Genomic DNA, 20,946 nt, shown 5'->3' on the forward strand with positions numbered 1-20,946 from the left:
TTGTTTTGAAACTTTCTTGTATTTCAATAATGTATGAGCTAAATAATACATGATAAGCTATAAATGTATTATAACAATAACGTTATAATTAAATCCATGTTGACCTCACATCACTAACATCTGTATTTCTCTTTCATTTTCAAGTGAGAGTCTATTTATCGATTTATTGATTTCTACTTTAGTTTCAAGGGCAACTCTGAAATGTAAGTTTGGATTGTAGTCCATATGTGTCTAAGTGTCGGGTGCACTATAGGATGATAAATGGCCTCTATTCATATTCACATAGCTTCTTTACACCCTCATCACTCTGCTAACTTCACACAGTGGCCTTTAGCACTTTAAGGAGCTATTCTGTCTGATCATGTGACCCCAACCTGTCTCCACCAATTGATTAATGCAACTTTAGACTTAATACATACCTGCTTGAGATATAATTTTTTTTCTATTTTCGCTGTAGATGGAGAGCACAGGCTGTGTTCCAGGGGACAGGAATTAATCAATACTGTGTGGCAGGAAATATTCTTGACCTCAAAGTATCGTGACCTGGTTACAATTCCTAAATTATTTATTTCTGTCACAGGTTACTGTACTTGTACGGGCAGTCTGGGCAGCAGGCTATATGAGAAATACATTATGTGGAAATGAAGGAAGGGGGTGTGTGAAGTTTCAATCATATTTATATTTTGCACTCCATACACCATCGTTCAAGGACATTTTACACACTGTTTGAGATATAGGTCGTGTTGGACATTATTCAGACAAAAACAACATGTCCCATGAGTCAAATGTCCACCATGTTTGCTTTCAGAATACAAGGCTAAATCTGAACTGTTTTAGTAAGCGGGATGTTCTGATTGATGCTGAGGTGTCAGTATGTTCCCTCACATGAAAAATAAGCTAAAAAGAAAGTGGAGCAGCTTAAATTATTCAGAGCCCTTAAGTGGAGTGTAAGATATGAGTCATTAAAAAGAAAAAGAACAAACATTTTAAAGTTATATGGATCGAAATTAAAAATACTGCACTCTGAAAATGACTTTTGCCAGATTTAGCTAAATTGAAGTATTTTATACTTTTAGGGTGTAGTAATAGCAAGGAATTATGAGGAAAATACATTTTAAAACTACATTTAATAATTGTATTATATTGCTTAAGTCTGGTTAAGTTTTGCAAATATTTTACATTTGTGACACACATGTGGCACTAATGTTCTGGACCTTTGGGACATGCATAAAAATGGATGGTTAACTTGGAAAATGGCAAAACTAGGCAAACATGGCTAAATGTACGAGTTACATTTAAGAATATTACACGTCGAAATATACTATCGACAAGTCAAGACAGCTAGTAGATGAAAATGCACAGTCAAGAATTGTTAAATATTTTAATACTAGAAATTTTTTAAATTTTTCAATACAGTCAAAAATATTGAAAATATAATAATATTTAAATAAATATGTTCCATAAAACTATAAAAATATTTTTTAATAATATTATGAAACAAGAAAACAGCTTTTACATGTCAGACATTATAAAAAAACTCTAAATATTTTAAACTGTAATGTAGTTGTAATACTCTAGATTAGATTAGTGTAATTTACACAGGGTTCAAATCATTTCCATTATATAATACACTGATATGAATAAGGTTGAGATGTTCTCTAAACCTTGGTCAACCACTTCACCTAAAAGACCATGCTAGACCAGCATAAACTAGCCTAAACAAGCATGGCAATTCATGTTGGTGCAAGATCTTCAGGAGTTTCAGTGTATTTTAATCTGGGTCAGATTACTTCAGTTCCAAAGTTTTGCATCTTACATTGTACTTCAGGTACATGTTGACAGTGAAAACTAGGTCTTTTCACAGCATCAGGTGTGAAGATAGAACTGGGAACATCTAAAAACTGGTCAGATACCCTGATAGCGCTTAGAGGCCCAGAGGAAAACTACTACACACACTTGATTTTAATGAGAGGATCTGAGACAAGATGTTCCTTGACGGTGTCAGGATCTCTCATGAGTGTTAAAAGATAACCTTCTGTCCAACATGTGTCCAGGATAGTGATGAATACTTGAATATATGCCATATATTAATGATTACCATATTCATATACCATGATATTTCTGACTGATCTCACAGTGAAACGGAAACAGTAGGTTGACTTTTCTTTAGCTAAATTCGGTGCTAACCGATGTGCTAACTGAAATGCAAAACACTGCCCCCAGTGCCCACAGCAGCAACTGTTTTTTGGGCATATGGGCATGTGTGAGCTCAATTTTCCAGGTGAAATGTCCACAGAGGGGTGCTAAATGAGAGTTGAGAAGATAATACAGTAAATACTGTAATGAATGCAAAGATGAATGCATATTTTATAAACTATTCCCACAACCCAAACCTAAACCTAACCATCAGTGGATTAAAAGTATAATGTTTGAGGGAAAAATGCAACCTCCAAATCGCACTCATCACTGGTTATCCAAACACGATTAGTTCCAGGTTTCAACATTGGATCCAAATCCGGGTTTCCCATGCTGCTGACGCAACACGCTTCCATTTTCGCCAGATGGAAAGGTAAATACGGCTGAGCCAATGCAAATATTTCTGATAGATGACACTTGTCAGTGAGTTTGCATAATGTGGTCGATCCTAGGGTACCGGAACTCTCGGCAGCAACATGCCGACTTCTCGTATGATTATGCTGGGTATTTGCATGATACTCCAAAGCGCTTCAAAGTATATTATTTGATTTTTAACGGGAATGACAACGAGTCTGTGAGGGATAGATGCACAGTCTCTTCAATGGTCTGTACTTTAATTTAAAGTGTTTTTGGATTGTTCAGTGGACAAAACATGGAAACAATATCTTTACAAAAATATTAAGTAGACAAAAACCTCCAGACAACATGAGCTGTAGAAAATTAGATGGGATATAGGAGCTTTACACAGCTTTATCTTGTGTGTGCCATTGAAGAGATGGTAAGTCTATCCCTAAGGACCCTCAAAGCCTTGTTTTCATTCACGTTAAAAATCAAAGACGGCAGCGGGGTCCTCCGCATCCTGGCAAACGGCAACGGCGAGGACTCCGTAACAGCGCATCCTTCCTCCTTCCCGGGTTTCAGCACCAATGTAATAAGGTTTGTTGTTGTGTGGGAAGAAGGAAGCTGGGCCCGGGTTGAACAGTACACATAGACATTTATTATTGCACCTATCAGTCGCACACAATAACACACTGCTTTACGTTGGCACGTAAACACACACACACACACTGCATGTGTGTGTCTCTCTCTCTGGCGTCTCCGGCTCCTCCTTATCTCTCTCTCCTGCTGATTGGGGTAACTCAGCACCAGGCGTACACCCTCATGGCCCGGCCACACCCTCCTCCTCCTCATCACATACCCCCAACACCCAATTCAGGCCAGAGAACCAACCAGTCTGATCTAATCCCTTCCTGGAGGGGCCTCCAGGCTGATGGCAGTGGTGAGGACTCCATGACAGCGTCTCCTTCCCAGGTTACAGCACCAATGTAACAAGGTTTGTTGTTGTGTGAGAAGGAGGAAGCTGGGACTGGGTTGAACAGTACACACAGACATTTATTTCTGATTTCACTGAACTTTTCAGTCACACACAATAACACACTGCTCCACGCTGACACATAGACACACACACTGCCACATGTCTCTCTCTCTGGCATCCCCAGCTCCTCCTTATCTCTCTCTCCCTCTAGCCTCATCATACACACCTCTTAAATGCAGCAAACTTAGTTTTCCCCAGCAGGTCTCCCATCCAGGTACTAGCCAGGCTCAACCCTGCTTAGCTTCAGTGGGTAACCAGTCTAGAACTGCAGGGTTATATGGCTCTTTTTCATCACAATGATTAGCATATGCTGAAATAAAGTTGAAGCAACCAATTCACATGAAACAACACATCAAAGCAGCTTTAGTGTCATCAAGCAAATGGACAGGTGATGTATTGCATTCAGGATTAGTGGCTGAAGAGAAACAAATACACCAGTGTAACACTTTCTTCAGTGATTGATTTACCTGGCAGGTGTGAGCCTGATTTTAGAGTCTGGCATCTTCCCTATCTCGAACTCCATACAGCCCATTGACTGAAGTATCATGAATAGCCGGTGTGCATTTCAGCATATTGACAACCTTGCCTGACCTCAATTTAACTCCCATATTGCACTCTACTTTGTAATACACTGCATAAGCACTCAAAAGCTCTCTTTGGAGGATGAGAATGAGCAGTTTGATTGAGCTCTAAAAATGGTCATGTTTTGTATATATTTGCATATAAACAGAAAATCAGTGTAAAGATGAAGCTCAGCGAAATAGATAGAAAGGTCAAGGAGAGGTAGAAAATGAGGGAGAGTTTGCAAGCGAGAGTGAGTGATATTATATTAAAGAAGCTCTCTGTCTATACAGAGCTATGTGATCCAGCAAGAACTGTGTGTGACTCATTGTAATCAGGAGGGGTTTCCCTCATACAAGGGACTTGGTGAGGTCATAGACACGTGATTACAGCATGAGGAAGACTATATGGTGGATTATTTTATGCATAAAAAGGAAATGCATTGCACTCATGGACACATGCCATTAACAACAGGCAGACAGTTTTTATTATTATTATTATTATTATTATTACTATTAAAACCCAAGTAGTTGCAGAACATACTACATAATATCATCATAAAAACAGATTTATTTACTCTCCATTATATAATGAGGATAAATGCAGAAGTACACAAAGTACAGCATGCCAGTCGATAAGAAGCCTTGGTCATGCCAGGTTGCAGAGTTAAATATTATATTTTGACAAGCATTCTAATATTTTGCATAAAAATCCACCTGCATAGTCAGGTCATATTTTGATCATGTTATAAAAGGCCAGACAGTAAACAGTAACCTGATAGAGAGCTGACAAAAATTCAAGTAATTTGACTCCTCTTTTATTCAAGTGCTTTGTTATTCAACATGAGTTCTGAATGAAAACACTGTGGTCGACCCTGTCACATTAGCATTAGTGGTACATTTACCAGTAATGGCAACCCAACAATTTTTCTGTAATTTCCCTGGTTGCATTTGTGAAAGGGGCTTTTGTGTCAAACTCGTATAACTTTCTTTCTTATGCGGAACACAAAATGAGATGTTTTGGTGAATATTCTGGTCCGTTTTGTCAATACAATTACAGTGGATAGTGACTCACTTTATAGCAGGGACTAAAAACCAGAAGTTTTTCATTTCTGTTCATTCTGAGCAAAAACTGTATTTTTTCATTCTGGTTTAGAAGTTCCGCAGTCTCCGTTCTCATTTTCGATTTCGTTCTGCAAAAAATTTGGTACGTTTTTGTTTTTTGTTTTTGTTCCTTGAACCTCCTTTTCTTTAAAAAAAAATGCAAATATCGAGGTTACAGTGAGGAACTTACAATGGATGTAAATAGGGGCCAATTTTTACTGTAAAAATTACAATTTAAACAACTTTACAGCTCAATTAATACATGAGTTTTAACAGAAGAATTAATGTAAGTGCTTTTATAAAATTATAAACTTCAAATTTCTGCCTTTAAACCCTCCAAAAATTGGCCAAATTCACTTCCATTCCATTCCATTTTTATTTATTTTTTTTTAAAGAAAAGGAGGCCAAGACTAAATGAATGTTTGTGGTAATCAACAATATGCCACAAATGCTGTCGATTGAGCTTCACTTGTATTTAACCCAGAATATTCCTTTAAAAACTGACCCAAAAGCAGTCCCGGAGTATGATGTAAGAGGAAAATCCCACTATCACAGAGCAATGCAGTGGCAGGTTGCAATGGAAAGTCAAGGAAACAAACACAGGAGCAACTGTGGAACATTTGGAAATAAAGTGAAGCAACGAAAAAATTATATGCATACGCATGTATATGCGGGTAAGAAGTAAACCACTAACATAGTGCATGGAATACAAATGACGCTTTTGTGTCTTAAGCAGTTTTTTTCTCCATTTATGTCTTTTTGGTGTCCATGTAAAAGAGCTCACTGATCTGAGATCAGTTTATAATGGTTTCCCTTAACATGTCTTTGGTGGAAAGAGCTGGTTGTAAATCAGTTAAAGAGAGTAACTTCACGCCACTGTAACACAAATCAGGGCAGCCTGAGGTCACAGGTGATGGTTAATTATAGATGCACTTTGTTCTGTCTTAACCATGAGCAGTGATGACAGCAGTGGATCATGTTTACACTTTTTTTCCCTTGTAAAAAATTCAAAAGTGCACTGAGCACATCCTCCCCTGAGGACACTTTGTGAGCAAAGAGGCAAATTTTTCAACAAGATCACACAGGATGTTGTTTCAGAGAGTTCCAGTACCCTTGGATTGGTCACATTACATCGACTCACTGACAAGCGCTTTCTCCCATCAGACATTTTTGCATTGGCTCAAACATGTTTACCTTTCCCTGTGGCGTGATTGGAAATGTGTTGCGGTAAACGCGTGGGAGACCTGGGTCTAAATCCCACGATGAAACCAGGAAGTAATCCTATTTGCATAATCAGTGACGAGTGCAATTCAGAGGTTGCATTACATTTTTTGTCCAATGATGGTTAGGTTTAGGTTTGGGGTGGGGGGCTCAGTTTAAAAAATATTTATTCCTCTTCACTGTATTACTGTCTGTAAAGCTGAAAACAACTTGCTTCACAACTCGCTTTTGGTGCCCCTCTGTGGACGTTTCACCCTGAATGTGGAGCTCAAATGTGCCCATACGCCCCCCAAAAAACATACCGCTTTGGCCATAAGGGGCAGTGTTTCGAATTTCAGGAAGCACAGACTGATTTTAGCTAAAAAAAAAAAAATCCAACGGACTGTTTCTGATTTCTGTGAGATCAGTCTGGTTATTTCCTTAACATCATTCTCATTTTTTCACAACATTTTCAAAAGGTGGTCACAGAGAATTTAAATCTGTTCTCACAACTAATAAAAGCCAATATAGGACACGTTGGATCAGGGCCGTAGCAAGGATTCTAGGGGCCCACAGGTCCAGGGGGGGCCCACAACTAATTCTAAACAAAACAATTTAATAACAAATGGGCCCAGAGCAATGTAGAGTCAGGGGGCCCAAAATACCTTGCTACGGCCCTGCGTTGGACATAAATAGCATCAGATCTCATTTGTTTTTACGTGCCTTGATACCAAATATCATGACGTCAAACCTAGTAGTCACTATATTTGATTTGGGTACTGTAAACTGGAGTTGACCAATAGTTTGATTTCAGAGTGAATATTTGAATGTGGACCCATCTGAATTCTAGTGAGAATTTTCTAGTTTAACGTGGCATGGAGGAAGTCAGTCCTTCCAAACAGCTCAACATCCACGACATGCTAAACAGCACTAAGGAGGAAAAGAGACAACACTGCCAATGCGGCAAAAAAAAAAACACATAATCACCCGTACTAAAATTGATCAGTAGTAACAGTTCTAGTGGTATTTTGACAAAAAAAGGTTTAATTTCATATTAAATAATTTATTAGAATCTAATAGACCTCATATTTATTAAAAACTGTGACGGCTGTAGTTTAAGTTTCTTAATATGTTTAGGCTACTATATTTTCTAAAAAATACTAATTTTATTTATTAATTTTTTTTAAAGAAAAAACTAGCTACATTGACCTAACCACAATAATGAGAAGCCATGTATGGTCTTACCTGTGCTTATATGGCATTGCACTGTAAATATAAGGTCAAGTATTTAAAGGGCTTTAAAGTCTGGACCTCCAAGACTTATGGAAAAAATTATGGGAACATTTTTCCTTGTGTGTAATATATTGTATGTTCTGTCTGAATAATGTTTGATATTAGGAAATAAACTGGATAATAAATATAATAGGTTCATAAATAAATTGGCTAATCAACTTTTAAAAGGGGGAAGAGAGAACTTCCTGTAACTTTTGTTGTTGACATTATAAACAAAAATAATGTCACTTATTACATGCTCTATACTTGAAAACCATGAACAAAACTATGCAAGACCCAGTCTATATTAAATACAAATTATATATATATATATATACCCCCTGTGTTGGGTTTTATTTGGTCATCATTAAAGATATCGATTCACTGTCATATTGATAATCACTATAAAGACATCTTATTCTAATAACATTCATATTTGTACACATAGTAAAGCAGTATACAATCTGCGGAGTGGAGAGGCTTGGCTCACTTTCTGATCTGATGTGATATGACCATTTATATTTTATTTATTTGCATCCATTAAAATTACATCCCTGACGATTAACTATTTGCCACCAGACATAGTTCAGAGGTCATACAGTTAAGGGCCCATCCGTCCATTAAATCATTACATCAGCCGTTATTCATCTCAGCCCACTCTGCCAGGCCGGCCATCCATCCATCCATCCATCCATCCATCCAACTGTCTGTCTAATAGTTTCCAAGCAGATAATAATTATTATATTTAAGCATGTCACATTGCAGGATAGGTCAACTTCCCAATAGTATTTTGTCTATTAAATCTAATGTAACTTCCCTATACACATTTTCAATTCCATCTTTTCCTGATATACCACAAAAATGTTTTCTGTGACCACAAGCTCATGTGATTCAGTCTAGTAATATAAAGCAGGCTTGGCAGTGATTGACTGTAATAGGCACTCGTTTATTCTGATTGTTGATGCTCACTGTGAGGATTATCTAGACACCCTCATTCTCCAAATGAGCCTCCATCTGTCACACATCCCTTGGTGACAATGCACTAGTACGAGTTATGCCCTGAACGCACGTTTGTTAACATATATTGAAAACACACATACAGATTGTAAAGGCTGCATTATTGAACCTAAGTGTTTGCTTTATGGGATAGTTCACCTGAATGACTTCCTTTCATTCAGGGGAACACAAAAGGAGATGATAGACTTAAAGGAACATTCCAGGTTCAATACAAGTTTAAATCAGTCAGCAGCATGTGTGGCATAATGTTGGTTACAACTAAACTTAATTTCGACTTTGAAAAAAAGCATAAATGTGGGTAACAGTAAGGCACTTACAATGGAAGTGAAAGGGTCAATCCATAAATGTTAAAATACTGTTTCAAAAGTATAGGCACAAGATGTAAACAATATGTATGTTAACATGATTTTAGTGTTATAAAATAGCAAGTAATTTTACAACTTCGTTGCCATGACAACATAACGCCATAAACCCTAAAACAACTATACAAACGATGATTTAACAGCTTTACAGCTCAAATAATTCAGAAGTTTTAACAGAGGAATTCATGTAAGTGTTATAAAATTTTAAGCTTCACCACCCTACAGAAACTGGCCCTATTCACTTCCATTGTAAGTGGCTCACTGTAACCTGGATTTTTGCCTTTTTTAAAGAAAAAAAGGGACGAGTTGAAATAATTTTTTATGGTAATCAACATTATGCCACAAATGCTGTCAACTGAGCTTAAGTTGTATAAAAGCAGAATATTCCTTTAAGGTAGCTCCGTAACAACAACCATCATGGCTATTAATATTTGGTATTTCTACATACAAATGGCACAATAAAGGCAAATTCTTGAGAATAACTTAACTTTGGGTATAATTTTGTTCTGAAACTCTGAAATCAGATCAAAAGTGAACTGCATTCCAATGGGATGTAACATAGGCTGGCGAACAGTGAGGGGGTAATCAACAGCAATACTTTTTGGCTTCTAATCCAACAGTTTATTTCTTTTATCTTTTTTTTTCTTCTTCTTCTCATTCAGCCAAAAATAGAAAAAACTGATATTTCCCGCTGTTGGGAAATTCATCTTCTCATTAAAGGGATAATCCCCACTGAGCTTTGATGCCACAGATATGTAATGGTGAATTGTGTCTCTGACCAAGAAACGGTAACTAGGCTGAGATCAGCAGTTCACCAAAGGGATTAAGAGGGTAATAAACCATTTCTCTGATATGAATTTCTCTGTATATTCTGAGGTGGAATATATAGCTTCCCTATATACCCTATTACCTTTCCTCTATATCAAAAGCTGTTTAGAATTTACAAATCACACATCTTAGACCTGCAATGCACCCAAGTGAAGTTCTGCAAAAATCAACAGCTGTATTTCAATTAATAGTTGTGACAGATGACTAGTTGCATGATTTAGCAAGATTCTCTCGTTCAACTAGTACTGGGGTGATATGACGGAATATACCATGCAACTGGTAGAGATTCTGCTATACAACTTATATTTGCATACTATTTTAATTTAACAGGCTTTTGAATTAGGTGTTTAAAACCAACACACAAAACCTCTGCTAGAGAAAACACACATTTGCACATTTGCACATTATCTAAATCTTATCATTACTGAGATATAGCCCTTGTGACAACTAGTCCCGGTCTGCCCTATACCATAATTTAAAATTAATCATACCATAATATCTCCTACCAAAGATTGTGGTCAAACCACCCACCTATAATATCTACATAAATGAAATTAATCTCTAGAGGTATATAATTCAGTGATAAATAACCTGTTTGAATGTCCAGTTAATGCACAATCGGGTCCTCTGTTTATGCATGTTTAAAGGTCATTCTAGGCTATTTGTATTTATAACCAGCTGCTCGCTAACTTCCTCAAGTCATAAGAGCTCACTGAGGCAGAAATAAGTGGAGTGCAACTATGGTAGGCCAGTTGGTGGGTATGCCAGAGGCTTGGCTGCGCTTGTTACTCCCCGTCTGGTGCTGATGCGGATGTGTGCTTGGCTCCTTTCCTTCATGCAATTCATTATGCCTAGCTAATGACTGCTCTGAAAGCCCATGATAAATGTATTTGCAGGAGCCACCGAGGGATCTCATATTTTATCCAGTGCACCAACTTCATTTCAATGCTTCAAAATGCTCATAAGCTCAGGGAAAGAAAACAGTTGTGAATATAATTAAAACGGCACTCGTAGTGAGATGATAGTCAATATGATTATCTGTTGACTGCAACTGCATCATGTGGAACTTTAATAGAGTACAATTTAAGGGACTTAAAGCAGACTGCCCTTTCTGTGAATTCGGAAACAGTAGGTTGACACTTTTGCTGCTAAAATCGGTTGGTGCTAACCAAAATTTGCATCACTGCTCCCCAGTGGCCGAAGCTGGAAGTGTTGTTGAAAGTATGGGCAAGTGTGAGCTTTAATTTCCATGTGAATTGTCTATAGAGTGGTGCCAAAATTGAGATGTCGTAAAGTCAATAGGAATGCACATTTTATTAATTTAATCTCCCAACCCAAACCCCAACCCTAAACCTAACCGTCAGTGGAGTAAAATGTCATTTAGAGCGAAACTTTAATCTCCAAATTGATTCCTGGTTTCCATGGGACCAAAACCCATGTCTTTGAGGTTAGTCAGTAGCGCTAGAGGTAAATGTGCTCACGCTTCAATTGATGCAAAAATGTCTGATCGTGCTTGTCAGTAACTTGGCTGAATGGGGTTGAATTCAGGGCACATGAACTTTCAGAAGCACCATGTCGATTTCCAGTGTGATCAGGTTTGCTTAAATAAAATTGTCCTTTATTAGCCGTGTTGAGGAAGCTACACTGCAATTGTTGCATGATTTAACTTGTTCAACTACAGTCAAGCACACTACAAGCTGCTAATAAAAAGTAACTAACTACACTGAAGCTATTTGGGGTTGGGGGTGTCTGCATAAGGGCTTCAAGAAATCCATGACTAATTTTTTTTTTAATGGGTTTATTCAAATGAACCATCCGAACAAACTGATTCACTAAAATGAATTGGACTGCCCAATGCTTGATATGACAAAGAGAGTGGACATTTTAGATAAGCATGTCGGGGGGCCTGGGTAGCTCAGCGAGTATTGACGCTGACTACCACCCCTGGAGTCGTGAATTTGAATCCAGGGCGTGCTGTGTGACTCCAGCCAGGCTTCCTAAGCAACCAAATTGGCCCGGATGCTAGGGAGGGCAGAGTTACATGGGATAACCTCCTCGTGGTCACCATAATGTGTGGTTCTCGCTCTCAGTGGGGCACGTGGTGAGTTGTGCGTGGATGCCATGGAGTGTAGCTTGGGCCTCCACACACGCTACGTCTCCGTGGTAACATGCTTAACAAGCCATGTGATGAGATGCGCAGATTGACGGTCTCAGATGCGGAGGTAACTGAGATTCGTCATCCGCCACCCAGATTGAGGCGAGTCATTACGCCACCATGAGGACTTAGAGCGCATTGGGAATTGGGCATTCCAAATTGGGGAAAAAAGGATAATTATTGCATTATTATGTTCAGCTGTAATACTGTGTGCGCAATACAATGCTGCAAAAAAATATGGATGTAATTTCAAAAACACGTGGAACATTTTCCAAACTTGAATAAACTAATTTGAATGCTTTACCAGATACGTTTTAATCCAATAATTACAATACTTTTTTGCTTCTAACTAGTAATAAAGGTTTGGATTTGAGGTGGGGAAACTTTTGGATTTGGATTTCCCTATTGATATCTATAGGTTATCATGCCTGTGGCCAGCCTGACACACACTCTGCCTCATAACTTACACTAAAGTTGTAAAATAACCACAAGACAAGGTCATGTTCGTATGTAAACACACAGCCCTACCAGCTCATCTGTTCAAGCTAAATGACAGATAATGGAGCTCTGGGGCTGCGTGACGTTTGCCCATTAGATATAATGTTTGTCCAGAGCTATCTATTTTCCATTTTATCCACAGGGAAATTACATCTGTGAATGGACGGCTAGGAGTATACAGTTTATACAATTTCCAGTAAATCTCTTTGTCCTCATGTGGAATAACCTAGCGAGTAGATAGTGGGTGCCAAGCAGTAGTGTAGTCTAGGGCAGTTGTTCTCAACTTGGAGGTCGGGACCCACTAGGGGGCCACAGCAATCTTCCAGGGGGGCTTCAAGATCTCTTAAAATTATGTAAAATAAGGTAGATTATAATTTTTTTTTTAATAATTATTATAATTCAACTTACTGAAAATGCACAAAAAAAATAAAATAAATAATAATAATAATAATAATAATTAAGTAACTGCCTTTAAAAGATTGATTTTTATGAAGAACATACAGTTCTAGACATTTCTGGAGTCACAAAATGTATCATGATTAATTGTTTTAATCAATTTACGCTTGTAGTTTCTTACATTAAAAACTTTACAGTAGAAGTATCTGAGGAAATATCTTATAATAGATATATCTTATATATGAATATCCAATAGCATACATTGGGGGCCTTTGAATATTTTCTCTGACAGTGGGGGTCCTTGGAGTCAAAAAGGTTGAGAACTACTGCTCTAGGGCATACGCAGTCATATGCCGTGTGCCCACCTATCTTTCTTAGGATTATGCATATGCTCACCTAAAATAAGTGATGATACGTATGGCCGCCTGAACAACGAGTAGGCTTTTGACCCAGAACGTTTTCAATCTACTAAATAAAGGCAGTTTTACACGGGACGTGGTCACCATGCGCTCCCTATACATATTCAATGAGAGAGAAGCGGCAGGCGGAGCGGCCCACTTTCCAAGCTCGTTCACAAGAATCCTCTCGCTTTGATGTGCATGACTGCTTGTGGCGCACACCGCCCAAGATAAAAATATTTTATCTCTCCGCGGCTGCCGCTTGTCATTTACCAATAAGAGGGGATTTTTTTTTTCACAACCAATCAAATGTTATGGAGCTTTTACATAGTCAAAAACATCATGGAGGAGAATGTAGTACTCACTGTGGCAATTTTCCTGAACTTATAACACAAACTTAAATGTAGCACGACGTGATTATTGTTATTTATATGTTATTTAAGGTTTTATAGAATGTATACGAATTTGCCAATAAAAAGATAAAATATCAAAGTCTATTTCTTTAACCATTTGTTAACATAAATGTACAACTCACCTGAGACACGGAATACAATATTTACAGTAATCACCTCAGAGACACAGCATCTTAGCGCTTGCTAGCATTGTTTGAACTGAAACAATAGGGAGCATCAGTGTGCTTGCGCTGGCGCACTTCGCACCGCAACTCGTGTAAACGCTGCAAGATTGCATGCAAAGCCTGCCGCCCACCGCATCCCGTGTAAAACCACCTTAACGCGATGCCGCAGCACCGTTGAGTGAATTGTGTTTTTTATTATTATTATTATTATTATTATTATTATTTAAAAAAGTGTACAGAGATTCTCTTCTAACGCGCACGGCACTGCGGGAGGTGGAAGCACAAATGATGGCACGGACAAGACTGTTGAGTTGATCCACCAATCAGAACATTAATTTCAGACACAATTGAATATTTGCTAACCAATCATATTTTCTGTTTCAGTAAGGGGCGGGACATTTCCAGTGTTTAATGCTGATGCACAAGCATCCCTGGAGTAACCATAATTTACGCTGTAAATGTATTTTCCTTCTAAACGTACATATATACATATATACATATATATATATATACTTTTAAATGTAACTTATGCAATTAAACTTTGTGAAAATACTGCAGATTATTGCACCTATGCTAGTTTTTGATGCTCAGATGCTGGACAACTGTGTCCCATAATTATATTAAATGTCTTTTATTTTATTTTTTTTACTGCTGTCAGTGGTGCCTTTTTCTCGTGATATCAAATCATTTCAATTTATATGTCTAAGTAGGAAAACAATTTCACTATACACAGAAAACACATTCTAGTACACAAATAAAACAAATCACCATTATTTATAATGTAGGCTATATATGGTAATACAAGTCAAGATAATGTGTTAACGTGAACATTACTACACTCATATTAATTATACAATGCTTAACAGTTTATTGCGTATTATGTATGTATTATTTTATGAATTAGAGTAATTATAAAGTATTACCCATTAGCCTAATGAAAGGAGCATTAATGACACCTATTAATTGAAATACATATTTAACATCAAGTTACCATACCATGGTTCTTAGTAGTGTACTGTACACCATGCCAGCAAGAAACTTACCCTGATATACATTTTGTAAGTTCATGTGGGACTATAATTACAACAGCCAATATATTATAATTTTTTTATGGAATAAAATCTATTTCTTACACATTGTACATATGTAATGTATATAAATGTAAATATATGAATTTTAGAGACCGGGTGCATGTTTTATTTTTTTTTTTTTTTTTTTCGTGGGTGGGAGGGTCAACTTGCATTTGGGGGTCCTTCATAAATTCACAGTATGCCCACCGCTTCAGACACTACTACACCACTGGTGCCAAGGTCATTTAATTTGAACTGTCTGATTTTTTGGTTTGTTTTTGACTTGCTCACTGGTTTGCTACATGATCTCAATTGGGAAAAGGAATTGAAATCACCTAAAAACAACATAAACTTTAAGCATTATACTTTATTTCAGATATTTTATTTGGAAAAACTATACCAATATAATATTTTTTCATACTCTGATACCTAAAATTCTTAAAGAGTATTTAGGAGAAAAAAAAAGGACATAAAAGAGACAATTGTTTGCATACAGTAAGAGAACAGAGCTATAAAGAGATAGAGATAAAAGAGATAGCACAGCTCAATTTATTTCCTTTTCTAAGAACTTGATTAGAAATGTTGATGAGTCTATATTGAAATCCTTTGATGTTTGATTTCAGACTTTGGTATCTAGGCACATTTACGTTTAGTGAGACATTGTTGTGATCTCTTCTGAAACGCTGGAGGAAAGACCTGTGAGATTACAGGTGTCTGTTTCTCAGGAGAAAAATCTGAAAATCAGTACTTCAACAAAAATCTCCATCTGACCTCCATTAAGTTCCACTGCTGTCTGGGAGAAACAATTGAGACTGATATTAAAGAGAACTCATTTGTTATTTTCTCTCTGGGTAGAGGAAGTTATTACAATTTTCAGCAGTATAAAAGAAGGAGGTCTGCAGAGGGTACATACAGTACGTGCATCTTACTAAAATAAGCTATTTCAATGACTATCAAATAAAGTGTCCGGTGGAAATTCCCCAGTTTCCATTTCCATCATTATCTATTTCACACAACAATGCTGAGCTCTATTCGCCAGACAATGAATTAAATCTCTCTATAAGCCGATTTTTGCTATTGTGACCCTTCTGCTGAGAATGATGTGTTCTTTAATTTGCTCTCTCTCTCACACTCACAAAATATGTTTTTATTACCATGTCTAAGACTAGAGACAATGCCTGAACAACTACTCTAGAGACAGCAGCTTTTTTTTTCTACTAATGAACCATGTGGCAAAACCATGGTACAATGATGGTATCAGATGGTATTACATTTGTACGGTCATTTACTCATGAACCTAAACCTAAAAGATATTTCAAAGAACAACATGATTTTTTTTTTTTTTTTTTTTTTTTTTGTATTTTAACAGATACCTCACAAATTTCAGTTTTCAGTTTCTACCATGTGGGATCTGTGCAAATGACAATAAATTGACTTATGACATGGTATTACTATGATCCTTTTGGTAGAATTTGTTAGTGCATCAGTTTCTCTTCATTAAACTTAACCTAAACCTCTGTGAATATTACCACAAAGCAATCCCAGATCAACTTGAACAGGTTATTTCTTTCACTGTAACCCACTGTATCACTGTTTTTGTTAAAAACATAACAGCAAGATGTGACTATGATAAAAGTTGCCAGATGAATAGTACGTCTAATACGGGCTGATATATCACACACACAGAGACATGCGCACACACAGGCCTGGCGTGAGAGAGCAGGTGTTCGGCATGCGCTGTGCACGTCTAATGATTCCCAAACAGAATGCAAAATGTAAGCTCTGTAGAAGACAAGGCATCACCCGTTGGTCTCACAATTTTTAAGTACTGTCCTCACTTGTCTTTCATTACACTGGAAATCCCTTGTAGTCATTGTGGGGGTGGGAGAGAAAGCTATTTTTAGATCAGAGGAAGAGGTCCCTTTTATTAACGAGGCTAATATAAATAGCGAAGAATCCTGTCATACAGTAATGTTATGTAACAGTCTAATGTTTCACAGTACAACCCTCAGGAATTATTGCACTGATGTCAAATTCAAGGACTTACCATTGGGAAGCTTGTGACTGTTCTCCACAAGCCAAGTGAACAGGTTGGCAAAGTTGCAATTGCACACCCATGGGTTGCCCTCTAACCTTACCACCCGAAGGGAGGGCAGCTGGCTCAGGGCGCCCACCTGAAGCCCAGACAGGGCGTTGCGTTCCAGTTCTAGTTCACGCAAGGATGTAAGACCCATGAAAGCATCTTCGTTGACCATGCTCAAGTAAGGGTTGTTGCCCAAGCGCAACTTAATTAGGCTCCTCGTCTCTCCGAAAGTCCCTTTGGGGATCTCGGTCAAGTTGTTGCAGCCGAGGTCCAGGAAAACCAGCCTGGAGGATGTGCTTAGGGTGCCCGGCTCAATATGGGAGAGCGTGTTGTTACGGAGGTCAAGATAGACCAGGTCGCTGTAGAGCACTAGGAAGTCCGAGGGAATACGAGGGATCCAGTTGTCAGCCAGCAGCAGCCTTCGCACATCCAAGGGGATCTCGTCTGGAAGACGGGTAAGTCCTCGCCCGCTACAGTCCACCGTATGAGGGTCTGGGCACAGGCAGATGGCTGGACAGTTTTCCCCTGGAGTCAACAAAGTAAAGGACAGCAAGGCAAGGACTGGCTGGAGTCGGTGGACACATGGCAACATGGTCAAGAGAGAAAGGAAAGAAGAGAAGGAATAGGGACAGGAAGGAATAGGATAGGATAGAGGGGTGAGGGTCAGAGGGCAGGAGATCAGGACAGGGGAGGGGAAGGGGAAAACAAGAAGAGAAATTGAGAAATCAGTGCCAGCACAGAAACATCCTGCAGTCCTGGGCAAGAAATTATAATGAAGCTTGCGCATGGAGCAGCTCGAGAAAGACGCTGAAGCTGTTTTCTGAAAGATCATGTAGCAAGCTGCCCTGGAGTGATGAGCAGACGGCTGGCTTTGAAGGCACGAGGGGAGGAGAGATGGTAAGCTGTGGGAGGGAGCGAGGAAACATGAGAGAGTGAGAGAAAGGGGTGGAGAATTCAGCAGATGGAGGTAAACACAGACCGGAGAGGCAGAATGAGTGGAAATTCAGAGGCACGGACAAATTTGCAGCGTGGAAGAGGAGGGGGCTCTTCCAGCCTTTGTCTAACAATTCAGCATAGACCGGCTCTGGCATGATCAAAGAGTGAAATTGTTGCATCTCTCCATTTGTCTCTCAGCTGAGCGCAGGAATGAGTGCTTGCGCGGCAACTGTGAACGTGACCCTTGGCACTTCTGAGCCGTTGTAACCGAGGTGTCATGGTCCTAATGAGGCAAATTCCTATAGAGAATAATGCGCAGGCAAGCGGTTTCCTTTTCCTCTCCCTCGTTTTCTCTTTTTATCTCTCTCTCCTGCGTGCCGTGTGATATGCAGACACGACTGTGTCGGATGAAAGATTGTACGTCGTGGTTTTGCAGAAGAAATCCAAATATCCAAAAAGAAGTTGTCTGCATGCAGATTAGAGAGCAGCGTGTTGAACGGGGGAAGTCTATCAGCATGCTGGCTCATGGACTCCTCTGCTTTTGTCCTGTGCTGTCTTTGAGGTTTAATATGGAGGGATGAGCCAACCATGCAGACAACATGTGATGTAATTTCCTAGTTAGATAGATGGATCAGTCACACTAGAATTACAACAGATTTTTGTCTGTGCCTTAACAGAATAATTATTTATAATATGATGATACTCTTTTTTTGTATCTGTTCTTTGCAATTCTTTTCAAGACGTGTCAACAAATAATACAAATATTTTAAAGGGATAGTTCACTCAAAAAGTCAAGTTATTTTTATTTGTATAGCGCTTTTCACAACACACATTGTTTCAAAGCAGATTTACAGGAAATCATACATTAACAAAAACAAAACTGTAATATCTATAAAGTCTTAGAGTCATCATTATGTAGTTTGATTAAATACGATTGTAAAATGTGTATAGAAATTAAATAATTTAATAATATTTGTATTGAGAACCCCAGTGAGCAAGCTGAAGGCGACTGTGGCAAGGAACACAAAACTTCAAAAGATGTTGGTCAATGGAGAAAAATTACCTTGGGAAAAACCAGACTCACTGTGGGGGCCAGTTCCCCTCTGACTAAACAGCATGAATATAATTCTAATATTAGTTATATACAGTATGTGCAGTGCAAGTCATGGTCAGGGTTGGGGAGTAATGAAATACATGTAACGGGATTACATATTTAAAATACAAAATATAAGTAACTAGTATTAGTATTCCACTAGAGTTACAATTTAAATAATTGGTAATTAGAATACAGTTACATTCAAAAAGTATTTAGATTACTGAAGAGATTACTTTGCATTTTATTGTCATTTGTTTCATTTAATATTTAGTCCTTTCAGATGGAAAACATTTGTGCATATAAATGATGCGATCCAAAGTGCATTTGAACAGCGGTGAAACACTTTCTTATGATGTGTTACATTCATACGAGCAGACAGAGAAGTACGTTTGTAGTAAGTTTGGAGCAGAAGAAATAGAAATAAACCTTGTGTAAATTGTCAGCTTTACGCTAAGCTAAAATGCTATTTCTAGCCATTTTACATGCACAAGTTACCAGGCACGATCATATTTTTTTATCAAGAAAATTTACGTTGAATCATAATTTCTTTTTTTGTAGTAAGACCTTTGATATTAAGGCAAAAATCGTATTCTTGATAATAATTTTTGTATTGTATTCCTGTAAAAATATTTAAAAATCCTTAAAACAAGATCTGTTAGATTTATCTTGTTTTAGAAACAACACTGCATAAGATATTTCGGTTTTTCAGAGAATGTATTTTTAACATGTGTATTTTGTCTTACTGTACTGGCAGAGATTTTATTGTCAAAACAAGTGAAAAAATCTACCAGTGCTGAAGAAGTAATCCAAAGTATTTAGAATACATTACTGACCTTGAGTAATCTGACAGAGTACGTTACAAATTACATTTTACAGCATGTATTCTGTAACCCTCCCAACCCTGGTCATGGTTTTAAATTTGTAAATTAAGTAAGCGTTAAGGTCTATTGGTTAAAAATAAATAAATAAAAAGATTTTCTTTTTTCATTTTTTACTTTAAGATTAATGACTAATGTCTCTGAAGTCCATCCTGGATTAACTGCAGAAGTTCACATAGATACATTGTCCTTTGTTAGTAGGCTGATGGAGTCTTTTGTTGGCAATTAATTGATAGTCTATGTATTCCATTTCAAGAGTGTATTCCATCAATAGACAAAGGTGATGCAGGCAGCGAATAATGAGGTGCATCGCAGATCAACAGAAAATTCTGTAATAATTTAATCATCCTCATGTTGTTCCAAACCTGTTTGAACCTGTCTTCCGTGGAAGACATAAGATGATGTTTGGGAGAAAAACAACCATGATCACTATTCTATTCACTTTTATCATATGGAAAATATACAATAAAAATTGTGTTCATTTTCACACAGTTTTTTATTTTAATCTTGTTATTTTAGTTTTTTACTTTAGTTTTGTCAATATGTCAGTTTGTTCAGTTTAGTCAATTTTACTCTGGCTAAAATGGCTAAGTTTAATCTTCAAAAGTTTAAGTCAACAAAATTCACATTTTAGTTGACTATAATGTGCAAAATGACAAAATCAGGAATCAAACTCTAAAAGACCCAATTTTAACCAAATATTCAAATGTTATGAAAATGTACTTTTCGAACTTTCAATTATTTAAACGTGTATCAAACATCTTAAAAAATAAAACAATTTAAAATGTAAGATTGAACAACATTAGAAAACTGTACTGAAAACCTGAGCGCCAGAAATAAAAGCATATAATGAATATACTGAAATATTAGCTACTTTTTAGAAGTTACTGCATTGTGAATTCCTTATGTTTAAACAGCTGCGTTACCTGTAGCGCATTTAAGGAA

General features: G+C 37.6%; 1 protein-coding gene across 1 annotated transcript in view; it reads right to left on the minus strand.

Moving 5' to 3' along the window:
• The window catches only part of LOC127427599 (leucine-rich repeat-containing protein 38-like), a 30,330-nt gene extending 11,755 nt beyond the window's left edge, over positions 1–18,575 (minus strand). The window contains exon 1 of the mRNA XM_051675275.1: positions 17,056–18,575. Coding sequence (XP_051531235.1) covers positions 17,056–17,923 — 868 coding nt within the window. The 5' untranslated portion in view covers positions 17,924–18,575. The remainder of the gene's footprint in view (positions 1–17,055) is intronic.
• Between the last annotated feature and the right edge of the window lie 2,371 nt (positions 18,576–20,946).

This window comes from Myxocyprinus asiaticus, chromosome 37 (assembly GCF_019703515.2).
Source record: "Myxocyprinus asiaticus isolate MX2 ecotype Aquarium Trade chromosome 37, UBuf_Myxa_2, whole genome shotgun sequence".
Classification (NCBI taxonomy): Eukaryota; Metazoa; Chordata; class Actinopteri; order Cypriniformes; family Catostomidae; genus Myxocyprinus; species Myxocyprinus asiaticus.